Raw genomic sequence first — 26,283 nt, 5'->3', positions numbered from 1 at the left:
ATTTACAACTGTGTTTCTCACCATTGGTCCCCTAGAATTTAACATGATTGTTTCATCTTTTTCAGGCCAGTGCCAAAGTGGAAGTGGATACAGAGAAGGCAGAGAGTCTGCAGGTCACAAGAGGCGACTTCATAACATCACTGGAGAATGATATTAAGCCTGTAAGTGGCTGTTGTACCTAAACTACCACTACAATACCAAAACATTCATCTCCTCGTTGGTATCAGTGCCCAAGTGTATAGAGTGAGTGGATACCAAGGGCTGAACACACACAGCACTCATACATTGTACATGTAAAGAAGTGATCAGTGTGAGGAATGGTAGCAGATTGAAAGCACTGAGCGAGTGGCAAAGCAATGGTTTTTCAGTACATAAGTTAAATAGCTTATTGAATGTGGTATAGGACAGATTGCAGCTGTGATCTGCAGCACTGTTGGGGAAATCTGTTTGCATGATCATTTCCCACCGTCACTGCATGTCATCCCTTTGAGAGTTCCACGATGATTAAATAATTACTGTTAATATGTCTCAAGAAGAAGTAGATCATTTTAATGTTGCATCCAATGACTCTCACTACTTATTTCTGCCGAAAAGCTCCTGGTGAGTATTATGCTGTAGCCATGACCTGATGTTTTTGTTTCCTGACAACCACAGGCCTTTGGTACAAACCAGGAGGACTATGCTTCTTACATCATGAATGGCATCATAATGTGGGGCGACCCTGTTACTCGGGTCATGGAAGATGGAGAGCTGCTGGTGCAGCAGACAAAGAACAGTGACCGCACTCCACTGGTCAGCGTCCTTCTGGAAGGTACAGTCCTCACACTTGAGAGAGTGTTGGATATCTACACCTTTTCAGGGCTTGCTAAGTTTCTGCCTGTAGCATAAGGCTTTTCTCATAAGCACCCTTTTTCGTAGGTCCTCCACACAGTGGGAAAACCGCCCTGGCGGCAAAGATTTCAGAAGAATCCAACTTCCCTTTCATCAAGATCTGCTCCCCTGAGAAGATGATTGGCTTCTCTGAAACAGCGAAATGCCAGGCCATAAAGAAGGTAGTACTCGCCTTGTCTCCTTCCTTTTTGATCTCAGTATGTACCTTTCCTTTCTCATCTTTCTCAATCCATCTGGCTCTTTCTCTCATGTGCACCTCTCCTTGTCTCTGCTTGCATTGCTACATTATGCTTAGTCATCTTCTCTTCACACCCATCATCTTCATTTCTTCCTCTTGAATAAATATCTCATATTGTCACTCACTCTTCAACACCAGTAATTCCGACAAGATAAGTATAGAAAATATACAATAGCTTATTGGGTCTTTCAAATAAATACTTACCAAGTAGAACCTTTAGTCAAATATTGTCACACCAACAGATACATACATTTCCCCTTTAGGAGAAGCAGAATTGCATTTGATTCAATGACCAGTCTAATACTGTTAAGTGCTCATATGCCTTTAGAAATAGAAATGTCACACAGAAAAATCATAGGCCAGCTTCCCTAGCTCTTATAAAGTCCAAACCTAAGCTTGTTTGTGGCCTTGTGCCCAAAAGTCACCTGTTCCAAAGTAGATACTTTTCAGATAGGTTTATAAATTGATTGGTGATGGCAGTGGTTATGAGTAATAAAGTCACAACATTAGTTAAAGATCAGTAAAATAGAATCACTCAATTCCAGTCCTTAGGATAGTCACAGGGAAGGGATCCTTGACCGGGTCTCCACAGGCCAAAGTCAGAAAGGAGTGGTTTAGGGACAGGGCTGTGCACCCATGTAACCCTATGGAGAACGGGAGGAAAAGGAACAAGTATGTAAACATACTCCTGTGACTCCGATTCTTCCAGAGACCACTGCTGGTGTTCCGTAATCCGTTGGTGACACTCTTATGTGCTTATTCTTGTGGGGAAAAGCTGAGGAGTCGCCGGTGCAGGGGTCACTTTCGGCATTAGGATTTTGTTTTGGTTGGTCGCTGTGCTTCAGAATCTGTTCTAGACCGCTTCCAGAAGAACGCCCAAATGAATGTAGATTACGATGTCTGTGGGGCAGACCACCTTAGGACACCTACAGGGATTGAAGGAGTGTTGCAACAGGAGTCACCACGGTCAGACGGCAATCGTCAGGGGACAAACACAGGAGCAGGCCAGCGCAGCTTCCGTTAATATATGATATGATAGTTTATTTATATAGCGCCTATACACAATGTGTTTCAAAGCGCTTCAAGGCAAGGGAGGGAACAAGGGAAAAAACAGTGATATTCTTAGAGGCCATGAACAGTAAGGTTGTGAAATTAACTATCGTACTCGGCCTGACGACATTTCAGATAGTGCAAGAGCTAAAACATAGATAAGGAAGGGAGCGGGAGAGTGGGAAGGAAATGGAAACAGACAGGCGACTACCGTACTAGGCCTGACGACATTTCTGGTAGAGCTGGAAAAAAAACAAGAGGTGAGGGAGAGGGGTGCATAAAGGTAGGGGAGGAACAAAACAAGCGACTATCATATTAGGCCTGATGACATTTCAGATAGTGCTGGAGGGGGGTTGGGGAGGAAAAAACCAGTAAGGGGAGGGAGGAGGAGACAGACGAGGTTGCTATCATACTAGGTCCAGGGACAATTCTGATGGAGTAAGTGCATAGAAGAAAGTAAGGGGAGGAGATAGGAAAAGGGAGAAGGGAAAGGAGGAGAGAATAGAGAGCAGTCAAAAGAGTGGAGACCCAAGAGGGCAGAGTGAATACAATTGCAGAAGTCAGTAGTAACACATAATGTTGCAAGCCAGGATACAAGATGAAGATGGGAACAGCATGATTCAGGGCCACCATGAGTACAAGATGCAAAAGAAGTTCAGCATGAGAGTTGAGAAAGGGTGACGCACCACGAATGAATGAATGAAGTCCATAAAAGTCAAATCCAGCATTGTCCACAAGACGGTGATGGTGAAACCAGAATGTATCAGGACAGACTCCTGCAGAGGTAGGCTTGAGTGGGGTGAGGGGGGAGCAAGGTAGAAAATCAAGCAAAACAGGCAACACCTGTGTGCGAGAATGGGGGGGGCACAAGGGAACATCATGGGGGGACCAGAGGGAGTAACACACGTAGGAGCAGGCATCTTGTTCCATAAGCTGAAGCCCCTCCAAGTTCCAACGAGAAACGGCGACGGTAGCAGTGAGGTAGACCAGGAGAGCACTGATCACGCCACTGGTTGGTCCAGGAACAATTCTGAAGGCTCAGAAGATGCAGATCCTTGAACAGGGATCGAGGCTGGTTGTCCCCATCAGTCCAGGGGCTTCTTGATATCAGGACAGAGGAGCAGGGACAGCACTGGTGTCAAAGCAGGTCAGAGGCTGTCAATGGGCTGCACTTGTTCGTAGATATCTTGGCTCCACCATTGATCTGTTGAATGGGTGCAGGAGCCGTCCTTTTATCCAAGAATTGAGCTGGGAGCATGTCCAAGCCCGCCAATGGGTATGGATATGCACCATTAAAACTGGCTTTGGCTATCCAATCACAGCAGCTACTCAGCAACAGACATTGAGGCACCAGGGATTTGGAGTGGGACCAGACCATCCAAGCCCGTACCACTGACCACACACACAAACTGTTCCTTAGCCTGCGAAAGCCCCAGCTTTCACTAGTGAAGAGATTTCCATATAGGGCATTTCCTGACCTGAGAAGGCAGGGAAAAGGTCAAAGAGCTATAGGCCAAAGAACAAGCTAAGAAATCCTGTGCCACGACCATTTTACAGTGATGGACACCTTTAGTATCCACTCACGGTAAATGCAAAAGTGCACACGTAGAATGCTTCACAAATGGTACAAATATTACTGCTGCCACCAGCTTCTTTTAGGCACATTGTAAAGGTAACCCAAAAGCCATTATATACAATGTTTTATGGATACCAAGTATCCTAACTGCACTTCACTGTACTGATAGTCTCAGGAACTAGTCTGTTTCCCCATAGGAATGAGCAAACCGGCAAGGGAAGTGAGGCAGAAGACTTTACTACCCTCTAAAAATAAAATCGGGACAGGGCTCAAAACAAAGCAGCACGTAAGGATGTTGCATATAAGTCTATGGGAGGAAAGCAGCAAAAAGAAAACCTTTCCTCACACTTTCAACCATACTCTTCTCGAGGGAAAACCATCAATCAATGATTTTGAAATCCAGCAGTAGAGAACCGAACACGTACCCAACTCTTCATTTTAGAAACAAATACTTTTTCAAGCCTTTTGTGTGAGCCACTTTCTTATTCTGCTTCCAGACTATCACTTTCCCCAAATATTCTAGGATTGGAGGTAATAATAAATAATTATACCCCTCCTAGAATATGTGGGGTAAGAATTTTTGGGCCCTGGAAAAAAAGTCACTTACTTGGCGACATTTTCACGGCGACATTATCACATGGAACCATTTAAGGCTGGCAGCCATTACGCAATCCTTAATTACTAAGATGCAATTCCCACATGTTGTGCATGGACCCATCTCTTTAGTTCCGAGAGGTAGAGTGACTGATTAAATTATTTTGCTGATTTCTATTTCATCTTTGCCGATTTCTATTTCATCGTTGCCACTGAAAAGTATCCAAAAATATTGGATACCCCCATCCATTGCACACCTTAGTGCTGAGAAAATCAGCCAAAATTAGTAAAGAATATATAATTTTCCAAATGTATATGAAAGATCCATGGATTTCTCAGTGAAATAACAATTTTTTTTTTTTAATTGTATCACAATTTTTACAAAAATATAGGATGAAATAACAATAATTATCCAGCATTGGATCTTTCAAAGATTCACATGCTGTGAATATTCCCTCTTGACGGGCTCAGGATCCTCGGTAACATTGAGCAGTTTAAACTTAAACTTAAACTATTAGTTACTTTTGTGCTCTAGTACAGTCATACTTCTCCCAGCTGGGATACAGTCTTTATATCGAAAATGATCTACCGAATCATCACTTACATATCTAAACATATACCTTAAAACCCATATATCGAATATATTTATGGTGGGCTAAAGGGTTAATTTTTTTGGGGAAACGGTCGGGAAGAGCTTTTAGAGGTCGGAAACAGGGGTTTGGGGGGACCCCCCAAAAATAACAAAAAATAAAAATAAATTCAGTATTACGGTTTTCAAGGCACATGTTTCGATATATAAGTGATTCAGTATATAATATCTCGGTATAGAGACGTAACCCTCACAGTAATAACACCTCCGTTCACTCCTCCCCTGTTGGCCATCTTCAGATTTGTTTTACCCCATGTTAGTGTTAGTAGTCCTCAAATTTCTCTCTACAACTATTCTTGATAAACTATTGACCTTTCATTTATTTTCGATACAAAATGTCATCTTTTCGACATCTTCTCGACTGGCGCAGACATTGACGTTGCTGGGTCCGTGGACCGTTCCCACTGCCTGTAATCTTCAATGACTTATCGTGTGCGTAGTTGGGCCTACCTCATGGCCAAATCCATGAGGAAGAGCCTGTTCATGGCCTGTGCCCACTGTGGATTGAAAAATGTCTATGTGGAAAACCACCATGACGACTGCCTCTTCTGCCTTTACCCTCACTAATTCATTCAGGACTGCACAATATGCCGGTCTTTCTCCAACAAGACGCTAAGGGATTGTCACCATCGTTTCGTCGCTCGGACGCCGGCGTGGCCTGACTCCACGTTTGTATGGAGCCATGCCTTGCTACGGCAGGACGGCCCAGCAAACCACCTCTAGTAAGAGGTCTAGCTCGCATGAAGTCCATGCCACCAGCAAGAGGAAGCTTCTAACAACGAGCCGAGATCTTCGCGCAAGGAACGGTCATCACTTAAGGTCAGTGCCCAGGGGGTGTCTAAAGAGAAGAGCATCCAGGGCCTTTTCCATCACCCCACAGAAGCGACTGCATCAACCAAGTCCACGTCAAAATCTAGTAGCCACTCTTCGTCTTCGTCGCCAGCTACCCCGTCGACGTAATCAAAATCGGTCCTGAGTAAGTCCTTGTCGACGCCCAGGCCTTCCTCCAGGCCGTCTACACCAAAAACCATCGACACCGTCCACCAGTGCCATCGACGAGACCGTCAACCATGATGGCGAGCAGACACGCAATTCCATCGACCAAGACTTTGCCGTCAACGACTGTGATACATTGGCCGACGGCCCCATCAACGACGCTGTCAATGGGAAAAACTGTGTCTTCTCATATGGTTATCACCACCGCAATTGTGACAAACACTTCTGCCACCCCCACCAGCACAGTGTCGGCATTGGCGGCACTACCATGAGCATCAGACCCAAACCTCTGATTGACGGTACTCCCAGAAATGTTCATCTTAGTGGAGCCAAGTCTCTCTTCTTCGGAGGGTGAAGAGAAGCAGGGTGAGGAGGCCGTCATGTCACCTCCCTCTTTTCCACAGCGCAAGACACCACGTACTAGAAGGCAACCTAATTCTCCACAGCGTGAGGGAAGTCTAATCAGACTGCCAGTATTACCACACCTGCACACATCCCTTAATGAGGACGGGGGGGGGGGGGGGGGCGTGAATTGCCTCTGGTGCAGCCAGCTCCACCATTGCCTCCCCAGATGGACATGTGGCTGGACATTTTATATAACTTGACCACGCTGGTGGCAACATTGCAGTGGACATCGCCGACACTGGATTTCGCCAGCTTGGAAATGGAGTGGTCCTTCGCAGACAAAGATGGCTCAAGGCCACAGACTTTTGACCCGATGTCCAATCCCAGATTGTAGACCTTTTGACGGAAAAAAATACCTATTCGGAAAGAAGCTAGATGAGGCCTTGCAATCTATTAAAACAGACACAGAGACCGCTCACTTCCTGGGAACACTACAGCAAAGGCACAATTCCTTTCGCTCTGGGAACAGGCATTATGATAGAACTTCGCAGGACAACCACTCCACGTACCAGTTGTATATCTTCCTGCATACTCCTCAGCCGACCAGTATAGGAAGAGGTCTCAATCCTATATGGGTTCTCGGTGGTGCCTTCTCCCAATCCAGGGGCCAGTCCAGCAAGCAACCATAACCAGCCCAGAGCCCGGCCCTCCCACTTCAACACCACAGTGGGAAGATGACTGTCAAAATTCATCAAGGAATGGAAAACTATCACATCCAACAAATGAGTGCTATCCCTTCTCCAGCAGGGTCACTCGCTGCCATTTGTAGACTTTCCACCAGATATTCCCTTGCACACAAGAAGTTGCGACATCTCCTGCTGCAAGAAGTCCGTGTTCTGCTACAAAAGGGTGCAGTGAAGAAGGTGCCACAAGACGAACTGGCGACAGGAGTCTACTCCCGCTACTTCCTGGTGAGAAAAAAGGCACTGCACAAGTCAGGGGGTTGAAGGCCCATATTAGATGTAATGGTGCTCAACAAATTCCTAAAGGTACAAACATTCCGTATGGTGATGCTGCAACAAGTACTGTCCCAGCTGCAACAAGGAGATTTCTTGGCGTCCCTCGACCACCTTATATGACGTTTCACAAGGACAAGGCCATCCTGCATACTAACCCAACATTTGTCTAAGGTGCCATCCTCTTTCCATCTTAATCAGCCAGTGGTTTTGCCAAGGCTCTTCGGCACCCAGATGTCTCCAGTGGAGCAAGCACTGCACATGTTGGATGTGGTGCCCGCCCTCAAGTACTATGTGGTGCGTAATAAGTCATTTTGTTCTACGGATCAGTTGTTTGTGTCATTTGGACCTCCTGGGTTGGGGAAGACTCTGTCGAAGTCTTCCTTTTCAAGATGGATTGCGGCCTGCATTTCCTTCTGCCATCAATCTGCAGAGCTTCTGACTGAGAAATCTAAAAGATATTACATACAGAGTATATACAAAATTTCTTGGTTGGATACAGTACATCCCAAAGGACTTAATGAGGAGTTAAATTTACATTGCTTTTTGTAAATACTTATGATGTCCATGGTTTATACCTTTTAAGCCCTTTTGTATATACCCTGTATGTCATATGTTTTACATTTCTCTTTCGGAAGTTCTGCGGTTTATACCAATGTAGAACATATCTGATTCTCTAACCTTGTTCCAATGTGATGTTTTCTGTAGCTCAGTGCGATTTCTCATAGTAAAAATGTGTAACTATACTGTCTCTCATATCAGACATACAGACATAAGCTCCTTTTTTAAATTATATTAAAAAATTGGTTACTCAGATGGTGTTTTTTAACTTTAGTGAATTCCATGTATTAACCCCTCAATTGCTGAGGGTTTTTCGCTTCCAGTGGATGAGCCCTTATTTGGACATTTCGGTATGTCGCATTCAATCCCTTGTAACTTCTTTGTTACAAGTGATATCTGCCAAATGTGCACCCTTTTCTTTCCACATGTAGGCGGTCATAACCCCACCAAGGATTAGTCGTTTGCTGTGGGGTGTGTGAGAAAGTAACAAAAACGTGACCAAATTCTGTGTTTTTTCAGAAAATACCAATAAAGCGTGTGTTTTTTTCTGGTAAGAGCTAGGAACAAATGGTTTGCAGTTCTGAATTCCCTATTTTCCAACCTTTCAAGAACTGGGTGAGTTGAAACAAACATATTTTTCCTAAGGTTCCCATCAGTTTTGTGAGAGGTAGGCGATTATTTTTTTTATTTTTTTTTTTTAAATAGGACATGCTTGGATGGAATGAAAGAGGAGGTTAGGAAGGCTCAATGGGAACACAGAAAGGCATACATTTCTGAAAAGTAGACAAAATCCCAAATTCAGAAGGGGTCATTTGCACAGGTCAGGCAACAACGGTGTACCTAAAATTCCCATAGTTTGGAAATAAATTGGAAAAGTGACAGAAAAAAAGTATGTGCTTGACATGTTTGCACTTGTAAGGTAATGACTTCTGTGAATATTAAGAAAAGCAATGCACCGCTACCTTCCTCCGACTCTTCTAGTTAGGAAATCACACATTTTTCGTAATGTTTCACCAAAAAGCAATTCCACGAGCCAAAAACGGAGCAATGTTATACAGGATTTTTGTGCTGACGGTATAAACAGATGTGCTTCGCGTTTGAAAATAAGAAAAAACAAATGTGGTGAAGAATGGCAAGATATCAATGTTTTGAAAGAGCACAGGAGGGAAGACCTTTTGAAGGATAGGTCAGTTGCGCAGGTTACAAAATTGTACAGTGCTTAAAGGAGCGACTAAATGTAGGTCTCATTTGGAAAAGTAAAAGGTTGTGTAACAAAGTGCAGTAGGAAATGTATGAAAACTTTATTAAAACCAAGAGAAAACAACAAATGTCCTACAGTCCCACTGGTGCCCCGATGAAAACGATACATCACATGGGTGGGTGCACTGACCTGGGCGTAAAGAGAAAGGCTAAACCACTAGTACTTCAAACACCCTTGGGAAAACTGGATTTGGCTTTGTGGACAACCCACAGATTTGGGCATGGGGTGTCACAGCCACCTAGGAAATGAGGGAACCCCATGCATTTCTGAAAAGAAGACACCCGTGGAAATCCAAAGAGGTTTGACTTGCGTGAATCGCCGTAGAATTTATTACCCACAAGGCCTGGAAAAGTCCAAAATGTAGGGAAAGAAACAACATTTTCAGACGTTTGACACGAGGAAACCACCGAAACACAACAGCAACAACACATGTCATACCTTGCCACATTCCCACGTGTCCTGACATAAACGGTACCTCACATGTGTGGGTGCGCTTACCTGGCCGGAAAAGAAAAAGGGTTGACCATCCAGCGGCAGTCCCAGGGAGCCCCAGCAGGGTCACCATCCCTCCCGTAGGGAAAAGCTATACCGCAGCGCGCCCAGAGCTCTAGGACAGTCAGGCTGATGTCCTCAGACATGAGTGCCTGTCTCCCATGTGGTTCCATCCTCCCCAAGTCCAGCAGCAGTCCCAGGGAGCCCTGGCAGGATCCCCATCCCTCACTGGAGGGAAAAATGTAATGCAGCCCAGCCAGAGGGCCAGGACGGCCAGAGGTGCTGCCCCTGGCCTTAGACACTTGTCTCCCATGTGGGTCGATTGTCCCCAAGCCCAGCGGTGGTCCGTCCCAGGGAGCCCCCACAAGGTCCACATCAATCCCCAGAGGGAATAGCTGTAGCGCAGCCCAGCTAAAACTTGAGGATGGTCAGGGATGATGTCCGCAGCCTTGGGTGCCTGTCTCCCATGTGGGTTGACTGTCCCCAAGTCCAGTAGCAGTGCCAGGGAGCCCTGACAGGTTCCCCATCCATCCCCAGAGGGAAAAGCTGTAACAAGGCATGGCAAGAGCTCCAGGACGGCCGTGGGTGCTGCCCCTGGCCATTGGTGCCTGTCTCCAATGCGGGTCGACTGTCCCCAAGTCCAGTGGCAGTCCCGGGGAGCCCCGGCAGGGTCCCCATTCCTCCCTAGAGGAAAAATCTGTAACGCAGCCCAGCTAGAGCGCTAGGACAGCTGTGGGTGATGTCCCTGGTCTTGGGCACCTGTCTCCCATGTAGGTTGACCATCCCCAAGTCCAGCGGCAGTCATGGGGTGACCTGGCGGTGTTCACGTCCCTCCCCAGAAGGAAAAGCTGCACCGCGGCACGGCCAGAGCTCCAGGACAGCGGGGGTGCAGACCCCGGCCTTGGGCGCCAGTCTCGCATGCGGGTTGAGCATGCCCAAGCCCGGTGGCGGCCCGAGGGAGCTCCGGGAAGGTCCACATTCCTCTGCGGAAGGAATAGCTGGAAGGCAAGCGTAGCTCCAGGACGGCTGGGGGTGATGTCCCCTGCCTTGGGCGCCTTTCTCCAATGTGGGTCGATGACTGTCCCCAAGTACAGCGGCAGTCCCAGGGAGCCCTGGCAGGGACCTCATTCCTCCCTGGAGGGAAAACCTGTAATGCAGCCAGGCCAGAGCTAGAGGATGATCGGGGGAGATGTCCCCAGCCTTGGACACCTCTCTCCCATGTGGGTCAACCCTCCCAAAGTCCAGCGGCAGTCCTAGGGAGCCTTGACAGGTCCCCATCCCTCACTAAAGGGGGAAAAGCTGTAACATAGCCCAGCCAGAGGTCCAGGATGGCTCCCCCACCTGCCTCCCATGTGGGTCGACCATCCACAAATCAGGCCGTGGTGCCAGGGAACCCCAGCATGGTCCCCATCCCTCCCCAGAGTGAAAAGCTGTAATGCAGCCCGGCCAGAGCTCTAAGACGGCCAGGAGTGCTGCCTCCGGACTGGAGCATCTGCCTCGCCCATGGATGTATCTCCCCCCAGCCTAGCAGTGGTCATGGGACATCCCAGCAGGGTCCCTATCCCTCCCTAGAGGGAGAAGCTGTAACACGGCATGGCCAGAGCTCTAGGAAGTTGGGTGCTGCCGCTGGGCTTGGGTGCCTGTCTGTCATGTGTGTCAACTCTCCCAAAGTACAGTAGTAGTCCCAGGCAGACCCGGCAGGTTCCCCCATCCCTCCCCAGAGGAAAAAGCTCTAACGTGGCCCGGGCAGAGATCCAGGACAGCCTGAGTACTGCAACAGGCAACGAGCGAAACAGCACCCCCAACATCTTTTCCCTGGTGGCTTAGTGTTCATTACTGCTTACCAAGGTAGCAAAATGGGACCAGACCCTCAATGTTGCCCTGCCCCCACACCCCAGGGAAGCAGAAAGGATCTGCCCCTCCATGGGGGGATTCATGAGGGGCCTGTCCCTACAGACATAGAGCCAGCCCCCTGTTGCCCCCAAGTGTGCCTCTGGCAAAATTGCCTTATGTTGTTTTGCCTTCCTTGTAGGCAAATCAGTGCAAAACTGCACCAATCTGCCCCCAAAGAAGGCAAAACAAAATGATGATATCTTGTTGCCATTTTCTGGGGGTGGGCGCCGATTGGCCCGGGGTCCCCCCTACCCCAAGATCATATCCCTGGTAGCCTAGTGGTCCTTGCTACTTCCCTGGGGTGGCAAAGGGGTTTTTGCCCCTCTAGGGAAGCAGCAAGAATCTGCCACTCCCTGAGGGGCTGACCCACAGGCACAGGACCAGCCACCTAATGCCCCCAAGTGTGCCTTTCTGAAGAAAAAAAAAAGCAAAACATTGTGCCCTTTTTTGTGGGAGTAAGGGGGCTTTTTGACCTGGAGGGGGCGGGGGGCCCAACCCCCAAAATCAATGTCCTGGTGGTCGAGTGATCATTGCTGGTAGAGGATCAATGAGTCTCCCCTTTCCAACAAGCTCTCACGCAAGGAAATAGGGCTAGAAATGTCCGAGCAGCACGCAAAAGCATTTCTGCGAAATGTACATGCTGGAGCCTTTCGGCTTCAGCATGTAAATTTAATTTCGAGGGGTATGGGTTCCTCGACGTATTCCATATCTATGACAGTAATCACCACAGCTGTGCTGCTTCGGAAAATCTTTCGGCGTCTGCGTCCTGCGTCGATGACGTCGATACGCCGTCCTCGAGGGCCTCCGTCGAGCCGACGTCACCGGATGTTATAAGTAGGACGCACGACGCCTGTAGCCTCAGTTCCGTTTTTTTCTGCGAAAGTGTTTGCTTCGGAGATCTCGGCGCACCTCGATTCTACTGAATCCTGTTCTTTCGGATCTTCGAACCTGTTTCTTCATTGCTATCGAATATGATGTCTTCGGCTTCTTCCACCCCGCGGTCCGGGTTTAAGAAGTGTCGGGTGTGTGGGTCCAAGATGCCGTTGATGGATACGCACAACGCTTGCCTCTGGTGCCTCGGGGAGGACCATGATACGGACGACTGTGTCGACTGCCAATCGCTCACTTCGAAGGCCTTGCGGGAGCGTTAGAAGAAGAAGCTGTTGGTCGGTAAGGTGGCCTAGCCCCGGAAGTTGCGTTCCACTGGTCTTTCGACGGACGATTCCGAGTAAGTCGTCGGCGCCCAGGCTGTCGAGAGACACGCTCAGGGCTCCACCCTCGAGGCCACGACAACGACGACGTTGAAGCTGTCGGCACCACGCTCGATGTCGACGCCTTTCGAGGCAGCCTTGTCGGAGGTACCCTGTGGCACGGTGGCACCCCCCAGAAAGCCGATGGCTAAGGCTAAACATGTCTTTGTGCCTTTTTCTGTACCCTCTTTCCAGCCTCTGGATTATATTTCTGAGGTGGATGAGGGGTGTGAGGAAGGTGAGGTTCCTGCATTGGTTCCTAATGACATTGTTTCGGGTCACAGTCAACTTGAGGACCTGCGTCAGTCGCTGCACGATGCCAGTGGTCTAGACACCTCTCCGGAGGTGGAGTTTGGCAGGCCGGAGCCTGGCACGCATGCCTAATCTTCATATCGGCGCCTCATGTCGAGGGTCACTGAATACCTGGGTTGGTCTGCCCCCCCCTGGGGATTTTCAGCAGGATGACCTGACTGATACCTTGGACCAAGGTCCTCCAACTGACCCGGTGCTGCCATTCCATATGGCCTTGCAGAGAAGGGTGGCTGTGGCTTGGACTTCTCCGGAGAGTCTCCCGGCAGTGAACAAGTGCTTGCCGAAGAAATATTGCCCAGCCAGTGGCGACCCCTGCTACTTGACAACGCACCCTGCTCCGGAGAGTTTGGTGGTGCAGGCGGCTACGGCCCTCGCAAAGCATGCGTCGTATCCTACCATTCCTCCGGATAGGGACGACAAACGTTTTGACGGCTGGGCGAAGAAGGTGTTTTCTTCTGGGGGTATGGCGCTTCAGGCTGCCAACTCTGTTTGTGCCTTGTCTCGTTTCACGCACACTCTGTGGAACTGCATTTCCTTAGCGGCTGATCATATCCCCGAAGGGGAGGAACGGGATGGTTTCCTTGCTATCGTGCAGGATGGCAAGGACGCCGTGTGTGAATCCGTTCAGTCGGGTCTGGACATGGTTGATTGCGTCAGCGGGTCCATGGCATCGACCACCGTAATGCGCATGTTTGCATGGTTGCGGAAGTCGGGTTTTGCTCCGGATGTGCAAGCCCGGCTCCTCAACATGCCCTTTGATGGTAACCATCTTTTTGGCAGCAAGGCTGACGAGAGTCTTGAGAGGTTGCAGACCTCGAAAGCTGCAGCAAAGTCGTTGGGCGTTGCAGTCCGCCAACCTCCGCCTTTCCGTCCTAGGGGACAGCAATGGAGGGGCGGTTCCTTTCGATATTACTCATCCTTTAGTAAATCGAGAGGAGCTGCAAGTCAAAGGGGCAACCGTATGAGTGCCATAGGTGGAAAACAAGGTACTCAAGGTGCCAAGGCCGCGCGTGCAGTTGCCTCTTTGCCCTCAGGCACTGCCGCAGCCGCTTCAGCTCAGTCATGAGGCCCATGCTTCTCCGGTTGGGGGAAGGCTGGCGCAGCATCTGGTAGAATGGCGTGCCATTACTTCAGATGTGTGGGTTCTGGAGATCATAGCCCACGGCTACTGTCTTCCTTTCCGACAGAGGCCTCACGACAATCCACCAGGGAACCTCTCTTTGAAGAGTCCGGATCCGCTCCTTGCGCAGGAAATTCAATCTCTGCTGGAGAAAGGCACCATAGAACTGGTGCCTGTAGCGGAGAGGAACAAGGGATGTTATTCCTCTTATTTTTTGATTTCGAAGAAAGACGGAGGATTGAGACCCATCGTGGACTTGCGCGGTTTGAACAAGCTCCCCAGGAAGGACAAGTTCAAGATGGTTACTCTTTCTCAAGTCCTCGAGGCCCTTCAACTTCAGGACTGGTTGGTGTCTCTCGACCTCCAGGATGCTTATTTTCATGTGCCGATCCATGCAAAGCACAAGAAGTACCTGAGGTTTGCGGTTGGCGACTCGCACTTTCAGTTTCGGTTTCCTGCCGTTTGTATTGACCTCTGCCCCGAGGGTCTTCACCAAGCTCATGGTGGTTGTGGCAGCACATCTCAGGAAAGGGGGGGGATTCACGTCTACACCTACCTGGACGATTGGTTGATCAGGGCGCGCTCTCCTGAGCAAGTCCTGGATCATCTGTCCAGCACCTGCCACTCCCTTCACAAGCTGGGCTTCTCCCTCAACTTAAAGAAGTCTCACTTGACGCCAACTCAGCGGCTCCAGTACATCGAAGCAGTGCTCGACATGTCCCTGGGGCAGTGTTTTCTTCCCCAGGTCGGGGCTCACCACATTCAGCAGAAGGTGCACAAGTTTCAACATGCCCAAAGTCTCCCAGCGTTTGAGTTCTTGAGGTTGCTCGGCCTCATGGCATCCTGCATTCTTCTGGTGCCAGAGGTCAGGTTGTGGATGAGATCTTTGCAATGGGCTCTCAAGCTCCTGTGGTCACAGTCCTCCGGCAGGATGTCGAACCTCGTTCAGGTGCCACCCTCGGTCGCCCAGGACCTTCTGTGGTGGGCCGTCGAAGGCAATCTAATGAGGGGGGCTCCGTTTTGGCTGCCTTGGCCGGAGGTGACGATCGTGACGGACGCGTCCCTCACGGGATGGGGAGCTCATACCAACGAGCTGACAGTCCGCGGTCGTTGGTCTCCGTCGGAGTCCAGACTCCATATTGATCTGTTGGAGCTGAGGGCCGCAGGCTTGCCCTGAAGGCTTTTCTGCCGACTGTGCGAGGAAAGAATGTCTGACGGACAACACAGTGGCAATGCACTACCTCAACAAAAAGGGGGGGTGGGCAGGGTCACTTCCTCTGTGCAGGGAGGCGATGCAGCTCTGATTCTGGGCCGTCCTGCAGAGAATTTCGATCTCGGCAGTTCATCTGACCGGAAACGAAAACGAGACAGCGGACGCTCTGAGCAGGCGGAGCGCGATCTCTCACGGGTGGGAGTTGGCTCAGGAGATAATCCTGGAGATCTTCGCCCTTTGGGGGACCCCTCAAGTGGATCTCTTCACCTCCAGTGTCAACCAGAAGTGCGAAAGGTTCTGCATGCAGGAATTTCCTCCAAGAGGAGCTTTAGGAGACGCGTTTGTGGTGGAGTGGTCATTCCCACTGCTGTACGCGTTTCCTCCAGTCCCCGTCATCCCGCAAGTGCTGCAGAGGTTACGGAGGTTCGGTTCCCGGATGATCCTCATTGCTCCGGCATGGGCCAGGAGGGCGTGGTACCCGGACCTTCTCGACTTATCCATCTGCCCTCCACGTCGTCTTCCCTACCGAGACGATCTGCTCTCACGGGAGGGAGGTCATGTTCTCCATCCAGAGGTCAGATCCCTCAACCTTCACGCTTGGCTTCTGAAAGGTTGAGGTATAAGGTTTGGGACCTCCCTGAAGACGTGATGGAGGTGTTGCTTTCGGCCAGACGGCCGGCAACTAAGTCCCTGTACCGTTGCCGTTGGAGAAAGTTCTGCGACTGGTGTAGGGTTCAGAATGTGTATCCTTTTTCATGTGACATTCCTGTAGTTCTGTCTTTTTTGCTTTCTTTAGCCCATAGGGGCTTGCAAGTGGGTACCATTAAAGGTTACCTGGCGGTGCTGTCCATATTTAAGCGCTCGTCTGAGGAGTGTTCTTATTTTAAAATTCCTTTGATTTCTCAGTTTCTGAAAGGGCTCACTAATGTGTTCCCTCCACCGCCTTTCCAGGTGCCCGGTTGGGATTTGAACCTTGTTCTCAAGTTTCTAGTGGGTACTCCATTTGAGCCTTTACATTCTTGTCCTTTGAGACTGTTAACCCTTAAAACTGTATTTTTAGTTGTCACTTCTGCTCGCAGAGTGAGTTTGTTACAGGCACATTCAGTTAAGCCACCCTTCACTGTGTCTCATAAGGACAGGGTTGTCCTTAGAGTTCGTCCTTCCTTTCTTCCGAAGGTGGTGTCGGAATTTCATTTAAGCCAGAAGGTTGTTCTTCCAGCATTTTATCCTCCTCCGCATCCTGGTAAGGACGAGTAGAGGATCCATAGGTTAGATCCTAGGAGAGCTTTATGTTTCTACATTTCACGTATGTCCCGGGTCAGAGTGGACAATCAGCTCTTTATTGGTTACGCTGGAAGGCGTTTGGGACAAGCTGTGACTAAGCAGACTTTGTCTAGATGGATTATCTTGTCAATTTCTGAATGTTACCGCCTTGCGGGTAAGGATCCTCCTGTAGGCTTACGGGCCCATTCGACAAGGGGTATGGCTGCATGTACTGCCCTGCAGAGGGGTGTTCCTATTCATAACATCTGTGATGCAGCCACTTGGGCTTCGGTCCATACTTTTGTGCATCACTACTCCCTTGATTCTATCCATGGGCAGGATCTGGCCTTTGGCAAGGCGGTCCTTTACTCTGCAATTTAATTGGACATTCTAAATTTGTGTATTCTAAATTCTTTTCCCACCTCCTTACGTTGGTACTGCTTTGGGAGTCTGTCATAGATATGGAATACGTCGGAGGACCCAATCCCCTCAAAGAACAAGTTACTCTCTTACCTGGTAACGTTCTTTCGATGGGATGGTCCGACGACGCATTCCATATCGCTCCCTCCCTGCCTACCCCGCTACAGAATTTCTTATGCGATTGCAGCTTACGTTTCCGCAAGGCTTTCTGTGGTCATATTGGCAGTAGATTGGTGCCACACGTTCTAGGAAAAAACTACAACTGAGGCTACGGGCGTCGTGCATCCTACTTATAACATCCGGTGACGTCGGCTCGACGGAGGCCCTCGAGGACGGCGTATCGACGTCATCGATGCAGGATGTAGACGACGAAATATTTTCCTAAGCAGCACAGCTGTGGTGATTACTGTCATAGATATGGAATACATCGTCGGACCATCCCATCGAAAGAACGTTACCAGGTAAGAGAGTAACTTGTTCTTCCTGATGACGTTGGCGCATATAGCTTGGGCCAACGTTATCACGGCTGCACCCTGACCCCCAGGAAACTAAGGGTAGGTCTTCTCCTTCACAGCCGGAGGGTCGGGGGAGCAGCGCAGCAGCAGGGGGGGAGGGGGCGATCCGTCCCCCCAGAGGTGAGTAGTACATTCACAAAGCAGAGGACGAGATAGCTCGTCCTATGCACTTAAGGGCTTAAGTATGATTATCTTATTACCATGCATGATGGATGCTATTTCTAAAATGTTAGCAAATAAGCATGTTTTTGTGATATAGGCCCAATCAATACACCTTTCTTACACAGGTGGCTGGATAATCTCTATATCATCAACAGATAGCTGTGATGATCTTTCTATTTTATTTCTATTCATCTTTTGATTGATTTATTTCACAATGTGTTGGCATTTTTCATTTATACACTGGTTAATGGAGTAATTTTTACCATCCATTCAACCATATCTTTCCATCTAGTACCATTCAGGTTACACGCACATCCTCAGTTCTAATTTAAACTATTATTCATTTTCTATAAAATTCTGAGTAGGAAAACTTCCTTCACTTTGGTTTTTAGTTTCCATATCAGCGTTGGGTCATATTAAACTACAATTCCCATCGTTCGTGGAGTTCTAATACAGTGCCATTATGTTTTTCGAGCTTTGGTGGACATCTTTTATCTTTGCCGCTACCTATGAAATGTAGGACTTCATTCTGCATTTTACTTCCTAAACTATAGCGGCAGGGTCGCCTTTCCACTTAGTTCGCAATCTGTGTACACTTGACAGATTATAATACTTCTCCAGCATGGGGTCTGGCATGGATTCACATGCTCATGAATATTCCCCATCATCAGGCTGGGAATCCTCGGTAAAAGAAAAAACTGTTTCACTTTCACTTACAAACTTTAGTTCTCCTCTAAAGCAATCACTGTCCTTTGGGTCATACTGCCCCCATCCAATGACAGTCCGCTCCCTAAGCCCTCCTCTGGTAGTCCTCTTCAGATTTGTACCACACACTCCAGTTTTGGGAGTCCTCGAATTTGCTCTCAAAGCTATTTGTAGGTTTTATTCTTGTTTTGTGATGGAAAAAGTTCAATTTTTGTTTCAATGGAGCCTGTGCGCTCTTTTCTTAATCTGCTGAGAGCGGGGCCCTGTTATTGAAGTTCAGTGCCCCTCAAGGGCGAAGATCCATCAAAGATTCTACAAGGCCATCTTGGGCCTACTTCGGGCCCTCTGACCATGACGGAGGAGAAGGAGGGAAGGTCCCTCTTCAGGGCCTGCACCAAATGCGGGCTACGGAATGTATTTGTGGAGGACAAGTACCTGCAATGCCTCTACTACCTGCAGCCGGACCACAAAGAAGTAGAGTGAGAGATATGCCTTGGTTTCTCCAAGAAAACGACGAAGGACAGGCCTAGTAGGCTGGGTCATGCCTCGTCCAGGACCATCCGGACTGAGGTGCGGTCTTCTAAGTCCTTTGAGGGTGTCTCATCATTGCGGGCCCAAGATAAGGCCAAGAGCTGCAAGTCTGAGTCCACCGGGTTCACTGCCGAAGCGGGTCCCAAAGTGGATAGGGCACGATCAGCATCACCTTCCGCCTCCATTGCAAGCATACCATCAAGCACCGCTTCAAAGAGGAAGTCCTCTACGCCGGCTAAACTACAGGAGAAATCTGAGAAGACATGGATGGAGGAGAAGGCCACGCAGCCCAAGCAGGCTCAACCGGCATAGGCAAAGACCTCGTTGGTGATTCCGTTGACGGCTACTACACCATGGCAGCTACAGGTGCTGATCCTATGAGGGTAGCTCCCATGCCTCAGTGTCCCTGCTCCCAAGGTGCGACACTGCCGCAGTGACTTTGCCAAAGTCTGCAGGCACACCAGAAGGGGTGAAACCGGCCCAGGCCCTGGTTCAAGACCCTCAGCGGGGAATAAAGGAGAGGGGGGGGCGAGGAGGCCCCAAAACAGCACTCCCAGTCTTTCGCCCAAACCATGGAGGTCTTGTCCACAGACAAAGAAGATCAAGAGTCCTTACATACGGTCCACAAGGACGTTGAGGAGGAGGACGACGACGACTATGGCGCAGGGCCTAGTTTTCCTGTTCTGCCTTCTCAGCCGAGAGACAGTTACGTGGATATTCTATCAACTCTTCACAATTTGGTGACCGAGATTCAGATGATGATGCCTCTGGGGAAGATATTGGTGGTCCCCCAGGTTACTGATCAGCCTCCAGTGAAGAAGAGGAAGTGTCATCTGACGCCCCCATATCAACTTCCTCCACCACGTCAGGCCTCTTCTCCCCCAGAAGACATGGGTATGGGAACGGATACGGCCACGACGATGGATGATGATGATGAAGACATTGTTGCAGCAGACAGTGAATCGCCACATTTGGGTGCTCCACATAGGGTGTCCCCACCGCATGAGGTGGGGTAATTCCACTCCATGATGGCCAGGGCCTCTGAACTATTCCAGCTGGTGCCAGAGGAAACCAAGAAGGAGGGCTTCTTATATCAAAGGTGCGAGGCCACGAGGTAGACGATAATGGGCGTGCCTTTTCTGGACGATGTTTGGGAGGAGGGCTTGGCCCTCATGAAGAACCCTTGCACAGCTCCAGCCACGCGGGATAGGCTGGAGAAGAAATAGAGGGTGCCGGACTCCGCACCCAAGTGCCTGAGGTTGTAACCATCGACGGACTCGGTGGTGTCATTCGCCGTGAGGGCACCGTCGGCTAACCCATCCTTGTCATTTCTGGTCACTCCGGACAGTGAGGGGAAAAGGATGGATGCCATGGAAAAGATGTTTTACACTTCGGCTTTCACTATCAAGGTGGCCAACGCACTGTCGATCTTGGCCAGGTAGACAGGGAATTGTGGTACAAGCTAGGACCAATCCTGGAGTTCCTCCCAGACGACAAGAAGATGGAAGCTCTCCCTCTCATCCGGGATCATGGCAATGGACGTCGCCGACACAGCGTTCCGGCAAATGGGGAACGGTGTCTGTTTCGGCGACAGGGTTGGATAAAAACCACTCATTTCCGTCAGAAGCTCCAAGCGAAGATGCTGGAATACCCTTCAGGGAAAATCTGTTTGGGAAGGCCTCCAACGAGTCCCTCCAGGCCATTAAGACTGATACAGAGACGGCCTGTTCCCTGGACACTCTCCAGCAGCACCACTTGTCTTCTTTTTGCTCCTCCAGGGTAAAGTCGAGCAGGTCTGCAAAGGGGTTCTCCATGTCGTACAGACAGCCTTCCAGATCCTCAATGCAAGAAGCCTACATAGGCTGTTCCCGGTTGTATGGTAGCAGAGTACCGCGTTGCCATCGCCCGCAGAGCAGGATGCTGGTGCCGAAGCGAGCTTCAACCGACCAGGATGTCGGGCACCCACTCCTGCACCCCAGTGGGAGGCCGGCTGGCAAAGTTCATTAGATAGTGAAGAAAAATCACCACCGACGGATGGGTGCTGGATGCTCTCGCCCAAGGACACACCCTGAACTTCCAACGCAGGTTTCCTCGGATCCTACCAGTTCCCAGTCAGGTGCAGCACATCCCTCAGCTTCTGGAAAAGGTAAGAGGCATGCTACGAAAAGGGGCGAAAGAGCTGGTTCCCCAATGGCTCTGGGGCTCCTGAGTCTATTCCAGATACATTTTAGCAACAACAAAAACAGACAGTGGACTGGAGGCCCATACTGGACTACGATGTCTGAACAAATACCTAAAGTGCCAAAAGTTCAGGATGGTTGTGTTGCAACATGTGCTCGGCAACCTGGAAAAAGGAGACTTCTTGACGTCGTTGGACCTGGAGGACACCTATTTCCGCATCCCCAATCACAAGAAACATCAGAAGTTTGTGTTTCGTGTGCAGGGCCAACACTATCAGTTCAAGGCCCTACCTTTTGGCTTGAAGTCGGCCCCCAGAGTGTTCACGAAATGCCTGGCACCTGTGTCGTCGCATCTGCGTCTACAGGGCATACACGTATACCTGTACCTGGATGACTGGCTGATACGCGTCCTCTCGGCGGAGCTGGCCGACCGACCCACAGAGACTACCATCCGGCTATAGACTTATCTGGGATTCTCTGTCAACTATCCAAAGTCCTGGTTAAAGCCATCGCTGAACGCACTGTTACTGGGCGCCAGACTCAACAGTGTCTTGCCTGGCATCGCCCTCAGAGGAGAGTCTGGCAGCCATTCAAGGAAAGGTGCAACGGCTGTCGTTGGCGAAAACGGCCACAGTGCGGGCCATGAAGTTGTTACTGGGCATGATCTATTCTATCTATTATTGTTTTTGTATAGAGCAAAATCGCCCATAGGCCTCAGAGCGCTCACAGAGACAGACAACAGATAACAAAATAAGCTGATGCTGCGAACAGGTATGTGGAGCGCAGAGAGGGTTCGCATCTCACTAGTTTTCTCCCTCGCCAAACAGATGTGTCTTGAATTGTTTTTTAAACACATTAAGAGACGCACTATTCTTAACCAAAGGGGGCGGAGAGTTCCAAACCATAAGTTCTCAAAAGGCAAAGTTTCTGCCACCTACTCTTTTTTTAAGATTTTGGCGTTAGTAGATATAAATCATGATTGCCATTAGAGCGGAGGTCTGTTCCAAGAGGAGCCTTCATTATTGTTTTTGCAAGATAGTTAGGCGCAATGCCAGCTAGGTATTTATAGACTATGACTGTGCCCTTGAATTTGATCCTTTGTTTGACTGGAAGCCAATGAAGCTTCCTCCTGGCTGCTGAGATTTTTGCACGTCTGCTCAGTCCATAGACTGCTCTGACTGCTCCATTTTGCATAGTTTGCATTTTTATGATATCGCTCTTAGAAGTGCCCATCAGGAGACTATTGCAATAGTTTAGCTTTGAGTTTATTATGGCCCCAGCAATCAAAGCAATATTTTTGTTAGGTAGGGGCGAATTTGCCAAATTATATTCGAGTAGAACGCACAGGTTGATTTAAAGTATGACACATGTCTCTTGAAGGAGAGGTGCGAGTCCATAAAGAATCTCAGTGTTTTAACATGATCTGAGACTTCAATGTAAGTGTTGTTGATTTTGAATTTTCTGTATTGATCATTCCTTTTTTTTTATCTTCTGGGGGGTGCCAAGTATCAAGAGTGTTTTTTCCTTGAGTGCAAGAGTTTGTCGCCATCCATTTTTGGATGGCGCTAAACACCTCCTTGACTCTTTGCGCATCCTTTTCATAGGTTCCAGACAACTCGAAAACCAACTGGGTGTCGTCGGCATAGTTAGTAAACCGGACACCCAAAGTTTGTAACATGGCGCACAGGAGTTTAGAGAAAATATTAAAAAGTAGTGGGGAAGTGGGGACAAGCATGTTAGCAAGGTTTTAAGTGAGCAGAAATGTCCCTTTGCCACTGCCACCATCCTTGGACCTAAGAAGGATTTGAACTCTTTTGCTGCTAGTGGAGAGCATCTGTCGACTGTTGTCAGCCTCTCGGCCAGGAGATTGTGATCTATAAGATCGAATGCCGAGGAGAGATCAAGCAGCAGAAGTAGGGCAGTGCTGCCTTGTTCAGTGATACTAGCAATATTGGCCTGGAGATCTAAAAAGGCCGTCTCCGTACCATGCTTTGCTCGAAAATCGGGTTGTTTGGCCAGTATGTTGTAATTTCTACGAACGTTTGATATTGAAGGTACGCAATCCTGTCAATCATTTTGAGCAAGAATGGCACGTTCGTAATAGGCCTAGAATTACCAGGAACTGACTGATCCAAATTCTCCTTTTTAATAAGTGGGGTAATCCATGCCTCTTTAAGGTCTTCTTGGGCATATGCCTCTTCGAAGGATTGGTTCACAAATTGAACCACCTCGGGTGCTAAGGTCTCTGCAAAGTGCTTATAGAATTTTGCAGGAAAAATGTCCCCCTTACAGGAGGAAGGCCTCAGGTTATGAATAACCTCCAGTACCTCTTTCACAGAAACATTTTCAAAAACAAAAGAGTCCGGGAAGCCACTCTCGACAGTAGGCACAGTGTTGGGCGTTTTTTGATGTCAGAAAATAGTTTTCTGGGAATCGATGGCCTATTGATGTTTTTAGGTTTTTTTTCGGTGAAACCCTCATGTATTGATTGACACCAAGCATTACTCTCTTGTGCTAGATTTTTTAGTTCTTGGAGAATGGAGAACATTTCTTTAGATTGTGACTTAGCTTGTTGAATTCTCTTATTAAGATTTTCTGCTTTTGCTTTAAACATGGTCCGCTTATAGGCCTTCGCTGCCTGTTTATAGTTTGCAAGTGAGACCGCTGACGGGTCTTTTCTTCAAAGACGCTCAGCTTTGCGATTGGTTCTTCTAGCTTCTGCATCTGTCATCCTGCATCTACCTCGTCCATCTCTGCCGGTTGCTGATGCGCCCCTATAGAAATTCCTGGAAGCTCGCTGGATACAGGTGTCTGGAAGCTTCAAGGACAAGATCTCTCTCAACGAAGAGTTCCGACGGGCGATGGAGCGGTGGGATGTCTGCTCCAATATCGCCCAGGACACAGGATTTCAAAGACCCCCCATACTAGGAGACGCTCACCATGGACGCCTCCCTGGAAGGTTGAGGAGCGCCCACGCCAGAGGCCTGTGGCTGGCGGAGGAGCAGGATCTGCATATCAACCTCTTGGAGCTACGGGCAGTATTCTGGGCCCTCAAGTCATTCCTACCATCTCTGAAAGGCAAGGTGGGGAGGATCTTCATGGACAACACCACCACCATATTCTACATCAGGAAGCAGGGGGGCACTTGATCTCTGGTGCTCTCCAAGGAAACACAGGACTTGTGGCACTGGACCGTCGGACAGGGGATGTTCCTCCTCCCACTCCACCTGGCAGGAGTCAAGGACACCATTGCAGATCCCCTGAGCAGGGAAATGCTCTCCTGCCACGAGTGGAACTTTGTCAGGATCCGGTGGACCGACTGCTTTGCGTCAAATGGGGCAGACCCCAGATCGATCAGTTTGCAACGGTGGCGCACTCCAAATGCTAGACGTTTGCCAGCAGATTCCACCAGCTGAGGAGCCTGGGGTATGCGTTCTTTCCCGTACGAAGGGCTGTTTCTGTATGCATTTCCTTCGCTCCCTCTCCTGCTACGAGTCATCAACACACTCCGACCATGTCAATGCAGGATGATACTCATCGCCCCGGCGCGGCCGAGGCAGATTTGGTATCCAGACCTTCTCAGCCTGTCAGCGTCGCCTCCAGTCAATTTGCCGGTGGTTCCGGATCTTCTCGCCAGAGAGGAAGGTGCAATCTTTCATCATGACCCAGGATTGCTGAACCTGTGGGCTTTTCCTCCTGCAGCCTTAGACTTTGGAGTGTATCAGTTGCCAACGGCCTGCAGGAAGGTCCTCACCAAGGATAGGGTGCCTGCGACCTTGAATTGCTATGACCATAAGTGGCAGCGTTTTGCTACGTGCTTTAGGTCGCAGAAGATTACCCCTCTGAGGGTCATGGCCCCACCGATCCTTCCATACATGCTATCCCTGGCAAAGGTTGGACTAGCACACACCTCCATCAAGGTGCATCTACGGCTACCCCCCGCTACACCAGGTCCCCAGGAAGATCTTTGCTTTGGTCCCACCGGCTCGTCAAGGAGTTTCTCAAAGGACTTTTCTGATCTTTCCCGCCAGTGAAGGCTTCTGCCCTAGCGTGGGAACTCAACGTGGTTCTTACGAGGCTCATGGGGGCCCCTTTCGAGCCTATGTATCAAGCCCCACTCAAGTTTCCCTAGTGGAAGACGGCTTGCATTGTGGCCATCACCTCTGCCAGAAGTGTGGGTGAGAGCCAGGTCCTATCCTGCAAGTAACCGTTCCTGGCTTTCCACAAATCGAGGGTGGTGCTGCGTACGCACCCCTCTTTGATGCCGAATGTTCCATCGGAATTCCACCTCAACGAGCCTTTGGTGTTACCTGTTTTCTTCTCGATACCTTAGTCGCAGAAGGAAAGTGCCTTGCACTCGCTGGACGTGGCTTGTGCCCTGAAGTTCTATGTGACGCGCACAAAGAGTTTTCGGAAGACTTCACAACTGTTCGTGAACTTTGGTCCTGTGAACCATGGGAAGGCCTTGTCTAAGGCTTCCATTTGAAGGTGGCTCTCCGTCTGCATCTCACACTGTCATCGGTTGGCAAACTGACCATGCCCGGCCGTCCTAGAGACCACTCCACCAGAACGATCGCTGCAATGACGGCGTTCCTGTCTGGGTTTGCCGCTGCTGACATCTGCAGGGCTGCTACGTGGAGGTTCACGCACACCTTCATGAAGTTCTACTGCGTCAACGGGGATTCCAGGGAGGAGTCCAGATCCAGACAGACAGTGGTAGACAGTGGTACGCAACCTGTTTACTTAAGGCGAGTTTGTTCCAGAAGTAAGGGTTATTGCTTCTGTTGAGCCTTCCCACCTCCCGTGGTTGTCTAAAGTGTACTGCTGTGTATTCGTTCATGAGCATGTGAATCCATGCCAGACCCCAGGCTGGAGAAGGAAGAAGTTACTTACCTCTAACTATTATTCTCCAGCATGGGTCAGGCATGGATACAAATGTAAACCATCCCCTCAGCCCCTCTACGGCTCTTCTTGGTCACACTGCCACTTTACGTGCTTACCAAATCTGAAGATGGATGCCAGAGGACGGGCTTAGGGAGAGGACTGTCAT

General features: G+C 49.4%; 1 protein-coding gene across 3 annotated transcripts in view; it reads left to right on the top strand.

Annotated features, from left to right (window-relative positions):
- NSF (N-ethylmaleimide sensitive factor, vesicle fusing ATPase) overlaps window positions 1-26,283 on the top strand; it is a 1,025,749-nt gene that overhangs the window by 784,766 nt on the left and 214,700 nt on the right. For all 3 annotated transcript variants that reach the window (XM_069634162.1, XM_069634161.1, XM_069634163.1), the window contains 3 exons: window positions 66-161; window positions 655-811; window positions 919-1,052. In XM_069634162.1, coding sequence (XP_069490263.1) covers window positions 66-161; window positions 655-811; window positions 919-1,052 — 387 coding nt within the window. The remainder of the gene's footprint in view (window positions 1-65; window positions 162-654; window positions 812-918; window positions 1,053-26,283) is intronic.

Source organism: Ambystoma mexicanum, chromosome 13 (genome assembly GCF_040938575.1).
Source record: "Ambystoma mexicanum isolate Mex_15411 chromosome 13, UKY_AmexF1_1, whole genome shotgun sequence".
Taxonomy (NCBI): Eukaryota; Metazoa; Chordata; class Amphibia; order Caudata; family Ambystomatidae; genus Ambystoma; species Ambystoma mexicanum.
Note: the sequence above shows the minus strand (reverse complement) of the source record. Positions and strands in the feature narration are given on the sequence as shown.